Source organism: Struthio camelus, chromosome 2 (genome assembly GCF_040807025.1).
Source record: "Struthio camelus isolate bStrCam1 chromosome 2, bStrCam1.hap1, whole genome shotgun sequence".
Lineage (NCBI taxonomy): Eukaryota > Metazoa > Chordata > Aves > Struthioniformes > Struthionidae > Struthio > Struthio camelus.
In genome coordinates, this window is record NC_090943.1 from 133,207,972 (window position 1) to 133,226,915 (window position 18,944).

General features: G+C 42.4%; 1 protein-coding gene across 1 annotated transcript in view; it reads left to right on the forward strand.

Annotated features, from left to right (window-relative positions):
- The first annotated feature begins 361 nt into the window (after window positions 1–361).
- Window positions 362–18,944, forward strand: part of CYP7B1 (cytochrome P450 family 7 subfamily B member 1) — a 126,547-nt gene continuing 107,964 nt past the window's right edge. Inside the window, exon 1 of the mRNA XM_068932610.1 lies at window positions 362–665. Within this exon, the coding sequence (XP_068788711.1) occupies window positions 571–665 (95 nt within the window). The 5' untranslated portion in view covers window positions 362–570. The remainder of the gene's footprint in view (window positions 666–18,944) is intronic.

Consider the following 18,944-nt stretch of genomic DNA (forward strand, 5'->3'; position numbering starts at 1 on the left):
CGAAGCTTGGTCTCTGTGGCAGCTGAAACCCTTTTTGTCATGGCGGGGGGGGGAGGGACACACGGAGGGCCTGAGCAGGGCCACCTTCCCGCCGCGGGTCCAACGGCCCCCCCAACGGCCCCCCCCGCCGCAGGGCGTCAGCCTGCCCGGCGCGGCAGCATTACGGCGCGGCACCATTACCCCGAGACATGACAAATCCCTGCCCCCGGTCTCGTTTTGGGGGACTTTTCGCTGGATCCGCGCCTTGGTCCTCATGACAAAAGCCGGGGCTTCCCCTCCGCCCTGGGCAGAGCGCGGCCGCGGGGCGACCCTCCCCTGCGCGGGGCGCTGGGCCGGGGAGGAGCCGACCGACCGGTCGGCCGGCCGGGTCCCACCGCGCCCGCTCGCCAAGTTCAAGCCGGAGCAGCCAAACCCAGCCCCCTGGGCTCGGGGTGGGCGGGGAGGGCCGCCCCGGCGCCTCTCCTGCTCGGAGCTGGAGGACGGGCAAAACTTTCCTCCCCGGCTGCGGCGAGGCAGGCAGCGGGCTGCCCAGGCGGCGGGCGGAGGCGAGGCGAGGCGGTCGCCGCCGGCATGGGCCCCGACAGGCTGCAGCTCGGCGCTTACGGCGGGGCCGCCGCCGCCGCCCTGCTCCTCTGGGCCGTCTGCGTGCTCTGCAGGAGGAAAAGGTACCGGGGTGGGCAGAGAGGGGGCGGCGGGGCCGCGCTGCTGCTGCCGCTGCCGCTGCCGCCGCCGCCGCGGGGGAGCGGGCCGGCGAGGCGGCGCTGCCTGGGCAGCAGCGGCGCGGGGCTGCGCGCCGCACATTGGGCCGCGCTTCCCTCCGCCCGCCTCCCCGCTCCCGCGAAGCCCTATCAGCGCCCAGCGCCGCCGCCGCCCGCGGGGCCGGGGGCCGGCGGGGCCCTCGCTGGGGGCGCCGCGGGCGAGGAAGCCCGTGCCGAGGCCGGGGGCGGGCTGCGCTGCGCGGTGCGGGTGGCGGGGGCTGTGGCGCGCGCGGGGCAGCGCGGGCCAGGAAGCCCGAATAGGCTGGTGTCGCACTTGGCGAGTGCCTCAGAGTCCAGATTCCAAAAGAGCAAGGGCGTGGGGGGGGGGGTGATAAAGCAAGTAGCCCGGCCTCTGCCGTATTTGCATCGAAGCGCGAGCGGCCGCGTGCTTGCTGCGCGCCTGAATCGTCCTGGCGCGCCGCGTGCAGCGAAAGAGACGGCGCAGACCTTGGTGAGAGGCCGCCGGGAGTCCAAGGGGCGCTGCTCTTACCTGCCGACGCGAGGCGGAGTCCTCTAGCGCGGCGCTGCGACCTTAGCCCTTCCTTGACGGTGTTTTGTGGGTGACCCGAGTCCAAGCAGGCGAACTGCAGCTCGAGTTTTTGACATCTCTGTTTTATTAGCTTCGCAGTGTTCCCGGTAGTTCCTTCCAACCGTAGGCCTCGCAACTTCGCAGAAGGTGTGCACGCCTGTTTTGGGACACTGAGTACGCTGGGAAAAAAACCGTTCTGGGGGGTAAAGCGACAGTGTCTAGAAATGTTTTTTCGGTTACTCTTGCTGAACAATACCTGTTTCCTTTGTTTACTAACCTTTTCCCAGGTATTTTTCGCTCACGTTGCTGGTACCTGCGTCGCTTACATAGCTGATAAATCAACGTGTAAAAGATTGGGGGAGGAGAGGTGGCGAAGGGGAGGGATCAGTATTGTCAGCATTGTTTGCTTAGGTTTTTTTTTTTTTTTAAATCACATAATGAAATGCATAGCAGTTAGTAAGCTTAATACTTATAAGTAGTAAGCAGTTACATTTTCTAATCATTAACAGTTATTTTTGGAAGGCGTAGGAATAGATAAGTGCAAAAAAGAAGTAGTACCATTCTCTTAAAAAGGGTCAAAAAGTCAATTAGGCAGTTGTTACACCAACCGACGTAACTTCGGGTATGCACGTGATAAGTCAATGAAACAAACAAGAGGAAAAAAAAAAAACCCAGTGAAATCGCTTGCTTTGAGCTCGGAGGGCGTTTGAGCACTGAGGGCAACAGCAGGGGATTCTTTCCATGGTGTCTGTTTTGGAACTGTTAGTGGGGTTTAGGGCAGAGAGTCCAATCCATCCCTTAAGTGCAGAAGGGATTTTTCATCAGTTTGCTGGATGTTTGAGTGGGGTCATCCTGGTCAGTCAAACTGACTTGCTTAGAATGCAGTTTCATGGTTCAGCTAAGCTGTCCGAATAGATCGCTACTGCTGGACTGGTCCTGTCTTCTCCCTGTTGCTATCTGACCCATTGTGAGCTGGTTCTGCTGCAGAAGACTGTTTACTTTCTTGATAGGTTTAGTTTTCTGCCAGTTTAGCTCCCTGAATGAGATGAGCACAGGAGGCAACAGGGGAGCAGTGAGGACATGGTCAAGAGGCAAATGGGAGTGGGTGTCATTTTAAGCTTAGGGAGCTGTTAGACTCGCTCAGTCACATTATAAAATTATGCCTGTTATTAGAAGAAATTCTAGTAAATTGTAATAGGTTGTATTTTTGGATAATGCAAATTGGCAAAGCTGTCACCTATCAAATTTTCAGCCAGTGGGGAGTGGCAGGCAAAAAGGACTGTAGAACCCATCTTGAGAGTTATTTTCCTAACCTTCGTGGCTATAGAGTTTTTGAAGTCAGCTCTTTAGAGTCTAGAGGAAAATTGTTAGGGTGTTTGTGCCACAACAGAATGATATTATACAGGAGGCCTTGGCAAGAAAGCTTGCTGTCTTGCCCTGGAAAACAAACTGCTATTTGCTTAATAAACTGCTTGTTAGATAAATGCCACAGGATTTAAACAAGTATGGAAAACACCCAATATGCAAGGACATAGAAATATAAAATGGTAAAACCCATCAACTTGTGTGTATTACAGTCAGCAGCATAGGTTGCTGGTATAGAAGTACTATCCTACTCCAGTGAAATGTGCAAAATTAAATCTTCTTTTTAGCATAAGGGAAGAAGAGAAATTAATGCACAGTCCTGAGAGATACCTGGCAGAAAGGATGTTTTTAAGCAGCTCTTTCTGATCTGCACTAAGAAAGGCCATGCTAAGGGTGCAGTGGATTACGAAGTGGGGACATGGCTGTGGTTATGCTCCTCGATTTTGGTGCAAGGTTGTGGTCTTTCCTTGCCATGTGTCCTCCACATGTCAGATTTCCTCTTTCTCCTCCTTCTGTTTGGATCTAGCAAAGCCAGCTCTAGGCTGGGCTTGCTTCCTCCTTCTCAGGCATCTGCAAAACATTTGGGAAGCTATCGACATCAGGAAAGGAGACTGTTGGCAGATAGCCACATGAATAAATCCCAAAGTCATAGGGTGTACTCCTGATCATGTGGTGGTACGTATTTGGGCAGAAACGTGAAGAATTCTGTCTAATTTAGCATTCACTAGAAGAAATATTGCTACTTACTTATGTAGGTATCTATATAAAAAATGAATATGTTGCCCTAATGATGGTATGCCTGCATCAGCAGACACTGTATCATGCTATTGTTTATCGTACTTCTGGCACCAAGGTAAACTTTACGGGTATAATAACATTTAACGTTTGTGGCTACATCTATACTTGTTTTCTAACAAGGATAGCTACAGTAGTCAAATGTGTGTATATGTATATATAAACTGAAGACTTTAAGGAAGTAGAAGTGCACAGCTAAGTGTTAACTTGCTCTTAAGAGTTTTACAAGTTTGTTTTGCCGGACTGTATTTCCGTCTTCAGCAACTGAGGAGAAGCAGAACCACTTACCTGGCTCTTACAATTACAGTTCCAAGAACATGACAGGAGTTTGTATGTGCCAGTGAGGAAAATTACCCAGCTCAGTCAGTCCCTAGTGTTTCTTGAGTAGAATATTGTAGGATTTCACCTTTCTTAGCCTTAGCTACTTAACTTCTTCATTTACTCTTGGGCTGAATGCTTATTATAGTTTAAAAGATTCTGGTCAGAAAAGGTGTTGTGTAGACTTATTGTTACTTTTTTCTATAATGCAGTTGGTGTAAATTAGCTTTTACCAGATTTCAGGGTGATTTCAGTACAAGTATTCGTATTAAAATATTTAAATATACTATTTGGAGACAGCAAAGAAAGGAAGAGGAATTTCCTTTTGTATAAATGTTTATCGTTTGAGTGCTGGTGGCAGTAATAGCACAAAGGAAACTAATTGAAGTCTTTGCCAGGTTTTGTATCACAGATGGTGAAGAAACAGAACAAGAACAAAAGTTTCCTTAATCGCAGAAAATTTTATTTTGAATTAAACTTCAATGTCAAGTGAGGCGCAGTGGCTTCTGTATGCTACAAAAAGATTTCCCTCTTACTGGTTAATGAAGAAAAGCTTATCTGGGCTTTTTGCTGGGGAAGACGTTTTCGCGAGAGCTTCCTTTCTCTGTCTCCCCACATAGAAGTATTTCTGTTCTGGCAAAACTTGATGACTTCCTAGCATATAGATCATACAGATTATTCTCTTTTGTCTTCATAAATTGATTAAGTCGGCTCCAGCTTTATGATCTTTTGTTTTCGGACTGTTTTTCCACTAACTGCCCAGTCTCACAGAGTGGGAGGTGGAACAGCAGGTGAAGGCAGCCTCTGCTTGTCTTACTGCAGTAATGCCGCTGAAGGCAGGGCAGTGCTCGGGAGAGACCAGTGGGGGTTCCCTTCCAGTGCCATATCTAGGTGTGGTAGGATTCCACTTTTTATTGTCCAAATTGATGTTTCTTTTGGGTTGCTGTCCATAACTGTGAGTGATCATAAATTGTAACCAACAGTTTGGGAACAACTACCGGAAGCTCTGTGACTCCTTCCTTACGGGGCAAAGGCTGCAAATTACTGGGAAGGGTGAGAGGCTCAAACTGACCACCAATTCAAAACGCTAGGTCTGGGGAAGGGAATAGTAAGGAGAAATGGAAGAAAAATTATTGCCTCCATTTTTTACCCGTTGAAATTGAATCCTGCAGGCCTAGGGTGTACATCACGAAGTCTGTTCAAGTAAAAAAGGTACAGACCTAACCTGGAAGTAACCGTAAGAGGATTATGTCTGCTTGAAAAGCTAACCCATGTCCTAAGAGAGCTGCACAGATGATGGTTTGTGTTAAAATTACTCTGTCTGAAATATCTTAGGTCAGTAAGTTTGGTATTTTAATTATTAGGAATGGACTGTATGCCTCATGTAACCTGTGAGAGTTTTACATTACAGCAATACAGGGATTGCCGTGTTGGGCTAGACCAGGGCACATCTGTTCTAATGTATTATTTTTGAACAGTTTCTAATGCATCAGAAAGAAAGTGGTCTGAAAAACTCTTAAGCAGTATAATTGTAGAATAAAGTTAACATATGAAGAATTACTTGATAAATTTCTCAGCAACAATTTTGCTATGGCCTGTATCATGGATTTAATGTTTCCGTTGGAGAAAAAGGCTTTTTCGTTTTTCTTTTATTCTGCCCTCCAAAATACCTGCAATCTATATGCTCACATTCATCTAAAATACTTTTCCGAAAGATTGTTCTCTTGAACCCTAATAGATATTGTTGAAAAGAATATAGATTTCATCTTTGCCTTCAAGAACATCTTATCCTTCTCTGTGACAAGCTGTGAGCTTGCTAACAGCTCTCTTACCAAGTGAATTGTAGTTCACAAGATGTCATCAGCCTGTCTTTTTTACCACTTCTGCTAATTTAGGCAATATGTTAAGGTAGTTTTCCGTTGGAGGGAACATCAGGAAGGACAGATAGAAGAATACCAGAAAAATCTAGCCTCTCCTTTCCGTTACCTAGGCTTTCTGCACAGGCCTTTTTCTCTGTCGTCTTTGCTGGAAGTGCAATGAGTGCATGCATTCTCATGACTCCTTTTGTTCAATTTAATTGTCTACTCGTGGCTGTCCCCGCTTTTAAACGTTTAGAACTGAGGACTGAAACTGTTTGAAGCAGAAAAGTAACAGTTCAGTTTCTTAAATAACCTTAAAAAACTTTCCTCTAACCACCATGCTTTTATTTTCTGTCTACTGTACATTGCTGGGGCCAATTGTGGTGGAAGCTTGCTTCTCTGCATTCTTTTTCAGTTAGAGTTTAGCTATGGTCAAATAAAACGAAGTAAGCACAATCTGAGCTCCTCAAGATGTGCAGGACACAGTTGGCTTTTGAGTTCTTAAGCAGAAATAACAGACCTGGGGAGCTGTTCTGTTGTGGGTGTTGCCTAATAGTATGTCTCAAGACAGGCTTTTTTCTTTTTCTTTTCTTTTTTCCTGAGCTGCTTTTCAGCCCTATGATATGTATTCTGTGTATCATGTACAGCTCAGGTTCCTACTAAACCTTTGAAGATAACACTGGAGATGACACCTCTTTTAACGTATAACAAACTTCCAGTAATCTATGATTTACAGTGTTCTTTGCTTAAGGTACACTGCCACCTAGCAACAGTTTCCCTTCCCTCCCAGTTTTCTTGACCTACTTTATTGGGGGGGTGGGGGGCAGTTCTGGTTTAGTTTTTACCTGGTCTGGTCTTGATCAGCATCCTGAAGTCATCAATATATGCCATCCTGGTATCTACGGGGGGAGGGGGGGGGAGAACTGAAGATATTTTTAGTGCTGATACGGACTGTTAGTTTCACGTTTCACTAAAATATGATAGTTTTCACTTTTACAGTGGTTTTTCCTTCCAGCATGTTCATGAAAAGTGCCTGCAATTTATTTTTGCCTTCCGGAAATACTTAGTTTTGTTTTATTCTGTTCAATATTTTTCTGAGGAAATAAAATTAAAGAGTTAAAAGGAATTGCTTTTAGCTGTGTTTATTATTCCAGTGCAGCATGAACCATGGAGCAGCCATCTAGAGCGCTATACACAAATGAGCATAGCGTACAGAAGGTAGTGAACAATTAGCCCTTACCCTCTTCCTCCAAGCTGATAGTCCTAACAGTATGAATGAGGAAAACCCAAGCAAACATAGAGTGTAGGATGGTACGCTGCATAAATCGGATTCGTGCTCACTACCATGTTTAGAGGAAGAGAGGACCCCAGTTGGCAAATCTTAGCTGAAAGAATTTGAGTGAAAAGGATGACAAGAAAGAAGACCCAAAAGGGCCAATCTTAATCCTGATGTGCTCTTAGAGGAGACATTAACTACTTCTCCTTCAAACATGAAGGTGAAAATTGCCATCTGATCTGTTTTAATCATTGGTAGTATAACTAGAAAGCTACAGTGTTGAGGGGTGTTACCTTCTGATCCCCACCTATGAGACTGTGGGAAAGACTACAGCCCCAACCCACAGGGGACTTCTAACTCCCCTGGGGAGAAGTGATTTCAGTGAGAAGAAGGGACTTGAATGCCTCTGTAGCACGGATTCCTGCCTTCTGACTCTGCCTCAGTTCCCCAGCTGTAAAATGGAGGTCAGTGCGCTCTCCTCTTGATTTAGGCACAGTGTAGCTGAATGCTTCACAGGACACTCTGATAGTGCCAGAGAAATACCTCTTGATGAAAACATTCTTCCAAGATGCTGCCTCTAAACATGTATCGGAGAACTGTTGTTTGCCCTTTCTGCTATATGGTGAAGCGCAAGTTCTCACTTAGCGTTTTCAGCCAGAAATACCACATCTTGTAGCAATATCCAGCTAAGGTGTTGGATCATCTCGGTTGCTTTAGTGTTTTGCTCGGCTGCGAGAATTATGTCCCACATAAAATATTTTCCTCAATCAAGTATTTTGATTAATAAGGTAGATAGGGCTTGTTTTGGTAAAGTAATATGACTGTTCTCAGGGCTGTATCTACTGGCTTATTTAACTTGGTGCATAGCAGTGCCAAATAGTGCAGAAGCTGGAACCTAACCGCCTAAGTGCAGTGTTAATACACTGTATGAAGTTAAAGAAAATCTCACACTTAAGTTGGCAGTCTTTTTCTCTTTTATCCAAGTTTTATAGAGCTATTTGGTACTGGAGCCAGGGTTGGAACTCATTTTCCTGACTTCTAGTTGCATAATAAAACTTGTTGTGTTTCCTTTCCAACAAACTTGCCATATATATGACATTATAACTGTCTGGTAAACTAAGTTTTTCAACCATGAAGCAGATTTTGAGTTCTGTTTTAAAACTTTGGTAGTGTTCCTTTTTCTTTTCTTTCCCTACCATTTACTGATCCTTCTACAAGATGCATGTAGGGTTTTAGGCTAATATCCATTTGCATGCCGTCTGGGAGAATTTTGGCTGACTGAGAGTCCCATAAAACAAAAGTTTCCTCTTTACAAACCACATGGAGCTTGGCTGTAGATATTCAGTTCCTTTCTCCACAAACTGTTTTTAATGGTGCCAGATTCTTCTGTTTCTTCTCCTTGTTTGGCACATGTCAGGAAAAAAAAATCTTGGCTCTCATATAGAACATATCTTGTTTCCTCTTAACTGCTCGTACTTTCTATTCGTAATTTAAATCAGCAAAAAAATGCTATGGTTGTGCTTCTAGTGATTTAATGTTGTAGCTTCCTAAGCAATATTCTGATGTTCTAAAAAAAATTCTTTCATACTGTAAGCCTGATAGTAGGAGGTTCTAGCTAAATTTAATGGATGTGTGTCTGTTGATTTCAGAGAATATTGCATGATGTCCTGACAAGGTGGCCTGCTGTAGCCCTATGGAGGCAGGACAGATGAGGAAAGGAAGAACAGATGAGCAAAATGAAGCTGAAATGGGATGTTGGAAAGAACGTCCTCTCAATTACATTGTCGTCCCTTCCTGACACTACAGCAAAAACCCAGATTGCAGAATTGCAGGGTCACATCCAGAGTGAGAAGTTACACAAGCATGTCCTTCCTGATCCGTGACAACCCAGGGACCTGTCAGAGATCGTATTAATGTTTTTCACAATCTACTCAAACTCCTTGCTGACAGCCTCACTCTGCATACATGCAGTCTTCCTTGGGGATGTTTGTATGAGTCAATCTGCTACCGATTGCTAAGGCAGAGTGGAGCACTGCTAAGTGTGGCTGCCTATCTATTTTTCTGTAGCCAGAAAATTAGCAAACCTCTTACATGTCTGCTCTTTCTTCACTCCAATTCTTTGCTTCTCAGAGGAGCTGTCCCCAGATGTTTCCTGAGTGGTGACTGCAAATTTGTTGTCACTTATCTTGCCTTAGACTTTAACAGTGAATAATACAAAATGGCCAAAATCCTATTAAAAATATTAAACAAAATTTGAAATTTTTGAATGATAGATATATAGGAAAAATGACTATAGAAACAGGCCATATTTTCATTATTTTTTAAGTAGAGAAGCATTTAGAAAAAAATTACTATCTCATTTCAGTGCTGTGCAAGAATGCCAAAGTTTTGCAATTATTAGCTCTGATAGTAATTAGTTTAACAAATATAAAAAAGAGGAACCCACATGTTCCTTAACATGAGAAACTACTACTGTTTAAAGCAATGTAGACAGAAATTACGGTGGATTTATGATTAAAATGGAGTTCCTGAGAAGCTGGTGTTCCAGTCTTTTTGTACTCATCTTTCTTTCCCTTTGTATATGCTGGCAGAAGAACAGATTTGCCCTTTTGTCAGGATATAATGCAGTACCGGGTTAAGACAACGGAGATGTTCTATTTAACTCACTAACAGGGCCAAATACTCATATCCATTCAGCAGGACACCACTTGGTCATCACTTCCCTATCTGGGAAGGACTGCTTTATGTTTTTCCTCTTCAGTGCTGGCATGGTTTTTTCGGTGACAGTAGCACCTCTTCAGAGCTTCTGGTGTGTGATAAATCATAGCCATACAAATTCTCTCCATATAGTTTTTCAATGTGAGAAGCTTTGGTATTCTTTGCAACTTAGCTCAATAAACAGTGAAGTCAATGAGAAGATGCATTTTTTGCTTCCTTTAGTGGTTCAGGAATTGATCTGTGGTAGTTACAGATCTCAGGCCTGCTTTTATTAAATGCTGACTCTTGGTTCAGACTTGTGCTTCATTAAGACAGAAGAAGCATCTCTGTTAAGGTTTGCTTTTGTTTCTGTAGGTAGCAGTATTTGTTAAATGTTTCCAGTCAACTATGTGTTTCTTCCTTATTCCCTTCTAAAATTTCAGTTACTTGGTTGGATGGGAATTTTTCAAGTGTTTTAAAGATTTTCAGATGTCTGGCTTAGTTTTCAGGATGACAACTGTTTTGCTTAGATATCAAAAACTCCAAGCCCTACAGCAGAGGGTGAGGCATGTTGCCAGACCCCGCACTGCAATTCTTGTATGAGAATGCTTTTTGAAAAGGAGCAGCTGTGTAGCTGTATGAGAAGTGAAAATGTCTCACAGTTCAGGACTCATCCAATAACCAATTGTAAAATACAGTGAACCAGCAGAATCGATCCTGGAGCAAAATGAGGAGGAAAAATGAAACTAGTGGGAGAATGGACTTGCACCTCGTGCTGTTTTCTGACCCCAAACACATATCTGAAAGATGCTAATTCAACAGCACTGGGACTTAGATGTGTTTATCTAATGGAATTTAGACTACAGTGCTTAACAGTCCAAAAAAGGTGTTTGGGCTTTTCAGCAACAGTTCCCATTGGAGGGTATGTGACTTAAACAGATGCATTCTGAGGCTCTGAAATGCAGCAAACAGGGTTCAGAGCCTGGACCTATTCTGAAGCCTAAATGAGGGAAATCTGAAGTTCATGTCCTAGCAGCTCACACATCATATATTTTAAAGCCAGGTTAAATTATCTGTCATTGCCAAGGAGCAACACAGAATTGTTCACAGCAGGACTGGAGAATTTCCCCATGTCAATACTCAGTGGTTTGAGAAACAGCTGCTTGCACAATGTCTGGTTTGTGGTTGAACAGACAGCTGAATTTCTGGTGTTGCTGCTCTAAGATAGAAAAATGATAATTAAGCTTCAAGAAAATAAATTCTTGCATATGTGGATGAGTCAGAATTCTTTTCCATAAGTTGTTTAGTTTCTTGCATCCTATGTAGTGAAAACACTGCTAGATCCTCTTTAACATTATTACACTACTAGAGAAAAAAGGATTTTTTCATAACCTGTGAACTTCATTGTATAGCACCATAGCAGATGTAATAAATTTAGGATCTTAAAGGCTTCTTGTTATGAAAACTTTAAAATAAAACTCCGCATGTCTTTCCTGTTGGGTCTGCAGTACTGAGAAGTCAGTGGAGACAATGCTGAGAATCTATTGGGCACAAAGAAGTTCAGGCTTCCTGGCTTGGTGATCTCATTTGGAGAAGTAGGATATACCTTCATATTCTTTCCTTAGAAACACACTTCAAGTAAAGTTCAGTTACTGTTACTCATCCAGTTTTATCTCCTGCATAGTTCAGGCCATTGCTGTGTTTTCTGCATCAACAACATGAAATTGTGCTTGAACTTCAGTAGGACATCTTGGAAAGATGTATTGTTTTGTTTATTTTTTCCTACTGAAAGACCTTGAATGACAAATAATCCACTGCTTATTCCTGTAGACTGTACTATTGGTTAATCTTATCATTCTGTTTTTGCTTTAGGAATGGTAGGTAAAGTCAGTCTCATAAGCATGTCTTTTAAACTCTGGAAATATTTAATTAAAAGTGATGAAAGACAACCTAATGTGGCATTTGGAACTAACAGGGCCATCTCCTGTTCAGTGTACTGAATGCTGCTGTTGCAAATAAATATTTCTCATTTTATTCTGACTCCCATTAAAAGTGCTGGCAAGCTTATCTGACACAGGTATTTAATTGTGCCTCGATATCAGATCATTATGAATTGAAACAGCTTCCTGTCTGGCCTTTCTCCCCTCCCCAAGAACATTTGTATGGACCAGTGTATCTGTACTGCTGCCTGCTGCTGCTCTATAGCCTTGCAGTGAGTGCTTATTTCGGGAAGCAGAGAAGAGCAGCCAACTTTCTTAACCAATGCTGTAATTACGGAGACAATTCAGATGGGACCGGATGGATGAATGCTTCATTTTTTGCTTGAACATTTAAAGACCTTCTTTGTTTTGTTTGTATGCTATTTCAGTGTTTCTTATTCTTAATAATACCTCAGAGACTATTGTTTAGGAGCCAGAAATATGTATGATATCATGTCTTCAAATTATGTTTTAGCAGTTTCAGAGACTCAGATGTGCCTAATAGAATACAAATATGGGATAAACCAACTTAAACTGTAGATAAAAGGTTTATTTAATCAAAAGCCCAGGAAGATTTTCTTGTAGTTGTTAGCAGTAACTATACTACTGAATATAATGGTTTCTATCATCAGACCATGTGAAAAACAGTGTGCTTATCCTTCCAACTTTGGTGGTGTTGGGAATGATCTCTGGAGATACAGTGTTACTCTCTCAGTAGTTGCTGAATTAAAGACTTGGCACCTGGCTCCTTTTTCAACTCTTGAAGGGCTGCAGTGTTAGAGATTGCGGGAAGGTAGAAATCCCCGTAAACACTACAGTCTTGGTAACGTCCAGAAAGAAGGGAGGCTGCCATACAATTCCCAGACATGGCTGTCGCCCATCAGCTTTTCTCAGTAGCCAGGAACAAAGGCTCCAGAAGACAAAATCCTTCCTGTATCTCTTATGACCATTTCACAGAATCACAGAATGGTTGAGGTTGGAAGGGACCTCTGGAGATCATCTAGTCCAACCTCCCTGCTCAGGCAGGGTCGCATAGAGCACATTGCCCAGGGCCATGTCCAGACAGCTTTCGAATATCTCCAGGGAAGGAGACTCCACAACCTCTCTGGGCAACCTGTTCCAGTGCTCTGTCACCCTCACAGTAAAAAAGTTTCTCCTCGTGTTCAGATGGAACTGCCTGTGTTTCAGTTTGTGCCTGTTGCCTCTTGTCCTGCTGCTCGGCACCACGGAGAAGAGGCTGGCCTCATCCTCTTTACAACTTCCCTTCAGATACTTGTACACATTGATCAAATGCCGTCTCTGACTTCTCTTCTCCAGGCTAAACAGGCCCAGCTCTCGCAGCCTTTCTTTGTATGAGAGATGCTCTAGTCCCTTAATCCTCTTAGTAGCCCTCTACTGGATTTGCTGCAGTAGCTTCATGTCTCTCTTGTATTGGGGAGCCCAGAACTGGACACAGCACTGCAAATGTGACCTGCCCAGGGCTGAGTAGAGGGGGAGGATCACCTCCTTCGACCTGCTGGCAATACTCTGCCTAATGCACCCCAGGAGACCATTGGCCTTCTTGGCCGCAAGGGCACACTGCTGGCTCATGCTTAACTTGTTGTCCACCAGCACTCCCAGGGCCTTCTCGGCAGAGCTGCTTTCCAGCAGGTCAACCCCCAGCCTGGACTGGTGCCTGGGGTTATTGCTCCCCAGGTGCAGGACCCTTGCCTTTGTTGAACTTCAGGAGGTTCCTCTCCGCCCAGCTCTCCAGCCTATCCAGATGCCTTTGAATGGCAGCACAGCCTTCTGGTGTGTCAGCCACTCCCCCCAGTTTCGTATCATCAGCAAATTTGCTGAGAGGGCACTTTGTGCTTTCGTCCAGGTCACTGATGAGTACATGGAACAAGACTGGACCTAGGACTGACCTGTGGGGGACACCGCTAGCTACAGGCCTCCAACTAGACTCTGCGCCACTGACCACAACCCTCTGAGCTCGGCCATCCAGCCAGTTCTCAGACCACCTCACCGTCCACTCATCTAACCCACACTTCCTGAGCTTGCCTATGAGGATGATTTGTACCTGTCATCCTATTTAGTTCCAGATCCTCCAGTCAGATATAGCTACTGACTCAGCCTTGCTATATTTTGACTTTTTGTGGAAACATCAAATCATATCCTTAAGACAGTAAGGTAATGGAAAGCCTTTCCTACTCCTGGCACTTAGTTTATATCTTGTAAAGGTAGAAGGGAGAGATATCAGTTGATTTTCTACCAAAGTATGAATTTTACTGCAAGTCAATACGGAATATGGTCATCTGGTTCATTTTCCCGGGTAGAGCTGGTCAAAGCAGCCTCAATAAACAAGACTTTGCATGCAAATTTCTCAAAACTACTGTGTATGGAAAGCAAAAAGCACACTGGATTCTCTAATATACATAAGGTCCTTGGGCACTACTGTAATTCAGCTAATAATGATTATAACCTGACTGCAGAGTTTGGCTAGGAGGTAATGCTAGATTTATGTCAGTAAAGGATAAAGTCTATGTAAATCACTATTTACTCTCTCAGCTGGGTTTATATTTTATATCTTCCCTTTTGCCACTAGGTATGACAGTATGCTTGTTTTACAGTTTCTCAATTTTGCCTTCTTTTTAGTGTTCACAAACATTTACTGTGGTGTTTGCTCAACATACTGATTATCACCCTGAGTATTCACCGTTCACCAGGATCACATTCTTTTCAGCAAGAGGATGCTACCTTGTTTTATGAACTTCACGAGAAAATACAATTGAATGAATTTCAAGCCCCAAGAATGAGATGGCAACTGTTAGTCGAGTGTACCTAGGAGTGGACTGCCAGAATGAGTCCCAGATAGACCTATGCTCTAGCTTCTGAAGAAAACTTACTTGCACCCAGTAGCATTTTTTTGAACCATTGAATTCATAATTGCAGATGTTTATGAGTTTCTTTAGGGTTGTGCTTAATCAAGATATATTGTGATTTTATTTTTTGTCTAGCTTGAAACTGAGACCTTGAGCCACTCTGTAGTTCTTCTTTATCTTTGACTTGGTCAAGAGTAGCTTGGAAGTCTGTAGCCTCTTCTAGAACACTTGATTTTCATAGGACTCCCTTTTTTTCCAACCAGAGATGGGATTGGAACAGTTGCTATTGCTTTCATTTATGTAATTTTGTCATTTATCACACCAGCTTAATCTTCTTGACTGGCTGATCTGACTGATTTTAAACAAACTTAGGCAGAGTAAAAATTTAGTGCATTTAAGTCTTCCTTGATTTTTCTGGCAGTTTATCATTCAGTCTTGGGTTTTGTTTGTTTATCTCAAATTCCTTTTCTTTTCTACTGTGCTTATCTTCATCCATATAAAATATATTCTGCAATTGGCATTTTCTAACTTTCAGGCCTCTAATTCTTTTAATTTCATTTTAGGACGTGTTAAAGCAGTTAACAAATGAAAGCAGTCTCTTATTGGACTTTGTAATATTGCAGACAGTGTTGGACATGACTTTTGGGCCTTACTCGACAGTTGAAATTTTCTGTTAATTTCATCATGTTTTTCATCATGGTTTTACCTTTGATATTTGTTCACATTGTACTGTTTTTACAGTGACTGCAGCTTTATCATAGAGGCAACTGAAATAATCTTTTCTGCATGATATGGTTGTAAATTTACCCTATTTGTAATTCATAAAACACGGGCAACAATTGAAATACTTTTGCATAATAAAAACTGTTCAAAATCACAGCAAATGATGCCTCGAGCTTTTGAAAAGGGAACAGAGCTCTGATACGTGGTCCTGTTTCTACCAGGAAATAGCTTTGGATTTTGTAATATGGGGAGGTTTTTGTTTGTATTTTGTAAGATGAAAATATACAGTAGTTAAGGATCCTGTCACAATAAAGAAATGCAGGGATTATGATTCTTCCATTTTAAACACAGGCAAAGTTTTGCCAACCAGGCTGTATTACACAGGTTATGATTCATTTTTCTCCTCCTGCTTCTCACCAACATAGCTGTACTTGCAGAAGCCCTAAGGCAGCTGCAGTAATACAAGGAGCGGGGGGAATTGCCATGAGAGCTATTGTGTTTGAGGAACCTGTTTAGTGTGTCTGCTCTAGACGTGTCTGCTCACACAGCATTGCCTGACAAGTAGGGCAGAGCAGGCCATACGGGAAGGAATGAGTGTGGATCTTGCTGCGAAGACTGACGTGCGGCTTTGCCGTGCACAGACTCTTTGCTTCTGCTGGACCTCATCTTCACCATCTCTAAAACGTAATAGATAATATTTGCAAATTACTTAGTTGGGTTTCATAAGAGTTCTCTTCTGCTGTGATGCAGTAAACTGCTGAAGCAGTGGCTTCATTTTAAGCATGTCAACAGCCTCTGATTTTGGTGAGATTTGTGCTCTAAGCTGAGCATAAGTTCAATTTTTTGGATAGATTAGCCCTTTCTTCCTGAGGCAGATGTGAATTTCTGGTTTGATTGTATGGTACAGAATAAAGAATAGTGTAGCCTCAGCTTAGTGTTACTACTTGCTTGGGGGAGGGGGGTGGGAAACATCTGGTACTCACTTCATGGTCTGAGCAGAATTTCAAAGCTCAGTTTTGATACAACTGAAATATCTTTATTCATCAGTTCTTGAAGGGTTTAGAATTCAGTATTTGGAAAGCAGTTTTAATGGCCTGAAAGGTAGTAGTGATGAGATGATGAGTAGAGTAGATCACTTCTTGGTTGGTAATTGAGTTTACTTAAAAATAGAACTTCCACTTCCGTATGAATATACTTGATGATTGGCAGTTAAGGTCTGGGTACGATTTCAAGTTTTCTTTCATATGAAGTGTTATATATGTATTTGAATTGCATGGATGGCATAAAAGTATGCTGGCCACGTCCCCCTGATTGTGAGGCAGACTTCTTCCCTTTCCTAGCACTGTGAAAATGGTGACTTATCTCACAAATGCCTTCCCAGCTCTGTGATGCTAACTGTTGTGTGTTGCTAGCTACAATTAGCATACTCCTTTCTTCTGTCGATACAGTAGTGAAACCCATCAGTTAGTTTTTATTTTTCCTAAAATGGCAAGCTTGTGCTGAACGGTATCTGCTGAAGAGCCCAATCCAGTGGGCTCTGGATATACAGTGGGATACTTTTTTTTTTCTTTTAAGCAATGTGAATCTTACTCTCCTTTCAGAGATGAGTTGGGTAATTCTATTGACTTGTACAGAAGTGCTCTGTTTTAGGGTTTGAGGAAGTTGCACCCATCAGAGCCTTTTTTCCTTTCTTCATTCATAAGCAATAAGATCCAGAACACAGTCAAAGACTTGTATCCTTTGACTATGGACTGCATAGTATGAGAATTATCTGTAATTGTGATGACAAAGCAAATGACATAGTCACTAAAAGTGACATAGTGGCTTTTGAGCTACAAAGATTTTGTGATAGATATATAATTGTTTTGGAAACTGATATAGTACTTCTGCCATCTTTAACAAAATCTGTTCAAAGTTTCTGAGAGCTGTCATATGAGAAGCTCCTTTGTTATCCTTCAACTGCACACAATTGGTTGCAATTTATTACAATTGAATTTTTAAGAATTTCTTTTTGTCATTTTTGTACAAAACTCCTTTTTGTTCCTTCCACTATGAGGCAAAGAAGTATGGTTGGTAGTAAAAATAATCTACTTTTTCTTTTGTGAAACATGCCTGGATTACCTTCCGCAGAAGCTACATGTAAGGGCACTAGGAAAGGAGAATGGGGGCAGTAATGTACAGTCATCCCAGCATGCACTCAGGGCATGCGACAGGACCAAGTGCCCAGGAAGTGATCCTTGTCCTACCCACAGACATAGCCCTACGGAGCTTAATTAATTCTTTTCAAAAGAAAGAATTGCTTCACCAGTTACCATACTTATGGACTTAGGATCATGAAGGGTATAAGTTTTTCTTCTCCTTTTTTTTTTTTCCTACCATCTAGAGTATCACTGCTCCTAATTCTGAGGTTCAAACCTGAACTGGCAGCTTCTACTTCACCTTTAAAATTGTTCCTTGTTTAGCTAGGCATTTTTCTAAATTAAGAAGGACTGTCATCAACTTGGAAGATATATGCCTGGTGTGTGTTTGAAAACCAGTAAGTATGTTTGAGAGGGGTAGGGTAGTTAAATTTGGGTATAGTAAAATGGTAAAACTTTTGGAAACAAAGAGGGTTCATAAGAAGAGAAAAGTAAACTGAAACCCCCTAAACATCCTTTGATTAGTACCAGATCCAAATGTTCTTACAGTCTGAACCTACTAATTTTTGATGTCAAAATTTAAATTTAGCTAACTTGGTAAAGGTTTCTTGATACATATCTTTTAAATAGTATCAATATATAGGTTTTTTCAACCTACAGCCTACAGCAGGCAATTGATGACTTCAAAAAGAAGAAGCTTTCTTCTTGCCTTAAAACACATCTCTGATTGATAGTGTTTTCAGAAGGAGGGGAGAAAATCTTTTGAGGTTATAGTCTTTGTGATCTCTAAAGTGCTGTTGAACATGCTTCTGATTTATATTTGTAAAGATATGGTGGTCTTTTTCCTTAGGGTCAGTTGCTGTTTTTATCATCACTTTGAGATCTTTAGCTGAAACTGGAAACAAAAACCTACTGCTTTTGAAGTCCATCTGATTCCTATTAATGTTTTGAAAGTATTCAGGTGTTCTTCTGAAGTTCAAATAAGAACTTCGGAACTGGCTTTTTTTTTCCCTTTTTCCTTGTAAATCCATCCACCCATCCTTGTGATCCATACTCTTTCGATCTTTGACTTTCTTTATATTTGTGATATGAATACTGTACTACTGTAACTATGGTGTGTTGAATATCTATTGTATATGTGCTGTACTGATGATCTCTGAAGCATGTAATCTGTGGTGGAGTAGGCTACTGCTTTGTACCAGTAGATGATCTTCACTGTGTGCTTGCAACGATGTAGCCACACTGTGGCTCTAATCACTATTACTTGGACAAGAGCTCACGGAAGTTAAAATATTGAACTTCACAGCCAAAGTTTATGGAAAACATTAGCCTCTTATGCCAGAGAGGCATGTAATGACATCAGAAACTTTAAGCTTTTTTTTACAAGCTGATTATTCAATACTTCAGAGAGGATTTAGTCTGGATGTCAGGATTCCTGTCCTATGTCAACTACCTGATTTCCCTTCTTTGAGTGTAAGAGCGCCTGGTGTACACCTCCCCCTTAGAAAGCATAGCTAGTTCTTCACCCTTCTTCTAGTGTCAGGCGTACAAGTGATGCCCAGTATAGCTGTTTCCTGTAGAGCAGAAGCCATCTTTCTTGCTCAGCAGTGAGTATATAAGAGAGCTCTGTCCATTTTTTCTGG